The sequence below is a fragment of the Arachis hypogaea genome, chromosome 18, assembly GCF_003086295.3.
Source record: "Arachis hypogaea cultivar Tifrunner chromosome 18, arahy.Tifrunner.gnm2.J5K5, whole genome shotgun sequence".
Lineage (NCBI taxonomy): Eukaryota > Viridiplantae > Streptophyta > Magnoliopsida > Fabales > Fabaceae > Arachis > Arachis hypogaea.
In genome coordinates this window covers 15,734,309-15,736,974 of record NC_092053.1, presented here as the reverse complement: position 1 = coordinate 15,736,974, position 2,666 = coordinate 15,734,309, and the positions used below count along the sequence as shown (strand labels likewise).

Here is a 2,666-nt window from a genome sequence, read left to right as displayed (position 1 = left end):
TGTGCTAAATGACTACTTTTTGCAATATGCTAATGGAGAGTTGGATGTGTTTTTTATATATATACAATCTAATTATCAAAAAAATTAAGCACTTGTTTAGATAAATTTTTAAATTTTTTTAAGTTATATTTTTTTAAAAAATATTTTAAAAAATAAAAATAATTTTATGTTTGAATATTTTATACAAAAATATTTTTTATTTATTAATTATGTTTGAGTATAATAATATAAAAAATATTTTTTATTTATTTATTACATAAAAAAATATCTTAAAACTTTTTTTAAAAAATATAAATTATAATTTTTCAAAAAAAAATTTTTAATTTTTTTAATATTTTTATTTTTATTATTAAAAATTTACCAAATACACTAAAAAATATTATCAATTTAATAATATCTAAACAACCACTAAATATACACATAATACTATTATTTCTGAACGTGTATATACACACTATATAGCTAGGAAGGGGCAATTATATAATACTTAAGCATGTAATTGTTGTAGCTCTAATAAGCCCATAGAACCTAGTACACTAAGCCATTCAAGTTCACAGAGTAATTCACCACACTCGACATTTCTCAATTTTAAGAGCATACGTTGGATTATAGTCCCATTGTGCCAAATACAGGGACTCTCTTCTGCAAGATAGTTATTTTCATTTGGCTGAATTCTTTTCACTACACAACCATCTGGGAGTTTTTCCAATCCTTTGTTCCAGCACTTAACATATGGCTTTATATCTATAACTGCTTCACCCATTTCATCATCTGCTGAGAACATGTCTTTGTCGAAAACTTTCTGCAAAAAAAATTTAAACTATTTAGACAGATGTATATGATTAGTTTTATATCTAATATAATAATTATAATTATTATTGTGACATAGTAAATAAGTCTACTATACAATTTATATACTTGACTAATACATACCAGATGTATTGGAGTTTTAATATCGTCAACCATGCCAATGAGTAATAGCTCAAATAGCATAGTCTCCCCATATACTCAATTAAGAGGTTGCGAGTTCGAGTCTCCTATTTTTGGTAAAAAAAAAAAAAATATCGTCAACCATAAGGGTCAATTCTTCATTCCACTCGGGATTGAGATCTTTATGCATGATCTTAGTTTTAAGTTTCTGCACACCAAATGAAATTAAAGAATCATTTTAATTTGCTAATAATAATAAGCACATATTTCTAATGAGAAGGGGAAAAAAAGGATTTCCAAAAAAAAAATTACAAACAATAATTCTTGTTTAACAAAATTATTCTACACATTTTAACTCCAAGCCGCATACCAAACATGATAGAAAAAATTAAGAAAATAATATTTCAAAACAAATAAATTAAACAACTCAAAATAAAAATTTATTTATATAAAAATATTTTTATGTAAAAAATGATAACTAAAAATTATTAGACAATTTAATATATTTGATTAAATTGCTTAGCAATTCGCATCTTAACTATTATAATGACATATATGAAGATATCTTCGTAGAACTCTCAAGGAACTAATAATAACAATAATAAGATTCTAACCTGAGTACCCATGCTGACAACAACATAAGGATCACTAGAACGCAAATCGCGAATTGCGAGATTAATGCCTCTCTGAATCCTAAGTTTGAGAACACCATAGATTTGGTCCATCATAGTACAGTTTGTTGTCGCCTCTGAAAATCACCACAGGATACTAAGATATCGATGATGATGGTGATGATGATATTCTTGTTACATATGAAAAACTTAGTTTGATATATAAATATGTATGTCTAATTCTTTAACATTAAACCACTCAACAATAAGTTGCAAGGTTACAATGATTTGTTTAACAAAATCAGTTCAGCAAAAGAAAAGAATATAAAGATGTGAACACTAACAGAACTTAAACTAATCTACACTAATCTATTTTAGATATTTGTTTTTCTTATCATGGGTGCCACACCAAACTTTTCCCCTATGTGACGTAGCCTTATTTGATTTTCTTTGTGTTAAAAAATGTCCTCAAATTTAAAAACAAAATAAATTCCTTCAATTACGTTACAGTTTTTAAGTATTTTAAAAACTTACGATCAAGATTATAACAAAGACCACTGTCCGTTTTAATTAAAGGATAGAATTAGCACATTCTGTATTTGTTGTTGGAGGATCTCTACTGTACTAGGTTGAACTTGCAGGATATTATTGTTCTTTCAGTTTGCTGCATGTAACATTTATTATATATTACCATTTTTATTAGTTATTTTTGCTTAAGTTGCCGGTAAAATAACATCGAATCATTTTTTAAGATGCTTGAGATAACAATAAGGCTAAAATAAGTTAGGGAATAAATATCTTTTTTTTGAAAACAAAGGAACTCAACACATTAAAGTGGAGCAAGCAGAAATAAACAATTAAAACAGACAAGCAACTCCAAAAAAGTAGCACAAAACAAAAATAAATTCCCGTGTTTTCTTCGGCAAAGTCATCAACAGCATGAGGAGTAAACACTTCTCCACTCACAGTTAGGGACAAATATTAATACTTACCCCAAGTGTGTAGGGCAAAAATGACCTTTGTCTTAAGTAAATCACAATTTTTTGGTAACAAAAATATTTAATTTTAGACAAAGTAGTCTTCCGAAAAAAAAAAAAGATATATAGTAAATTTTGTTGGACAAAA

The 2,666-nt window shown here is 26.6% G+C and overlaps 1 protein-coding gene across 1 annotated transcript; it reads right to left on the bottom strand.

Annotated features, from left to right (window-relative positions):
- Positions 1-487: 487 nt before the first annotated feature.
- On the bottom strand, positions 488-1,655 carry LOC112769638 (protein C2-DOMAIN ABA-RELATED 7-like). The gene is made up of 4 exons (XM_025814124.3): positions 1,545-1,655; positions 1,073-1,138; positions 934-981; positions 488-802 (listed from the first exon to the last, which is right to left on the bottom strand). The coding sequence occupies exons 1-4, from the start codon at positions 1,653-1,655 to the stop codon at positions 488-490; spliced, it is 540 nt and encodes a 179-aa protein (XP_025669909.3).
- Positions 1,656-2,666: the final 1,011 nt, after the last annotated feature.

Bases quoted from the DNA above. Each gene is read 5' to 3' on its own strand.
- LOC112769638 (XM_025814124.3), bottom strand. From the start codon at position 1,655: ATGGACCAAATCTATGGTGTTCTCAAACTTAGGATTCAGAGAGGCATT. The intron at 1,139-1,544 runs GTTAGAATCTTA...TTTGGTGTGCAG, and splicing joins TTGTCAGCATGGGTACTCAG to AAACTTAAAACTAAGATCAT. The intron at 803-933 runs GTATGTATTAGT...TTTTTTTTGCAG, and splicing joins TTAAAACTCCAATACATCTG to AAAGTTTTCGACAAAGACAT.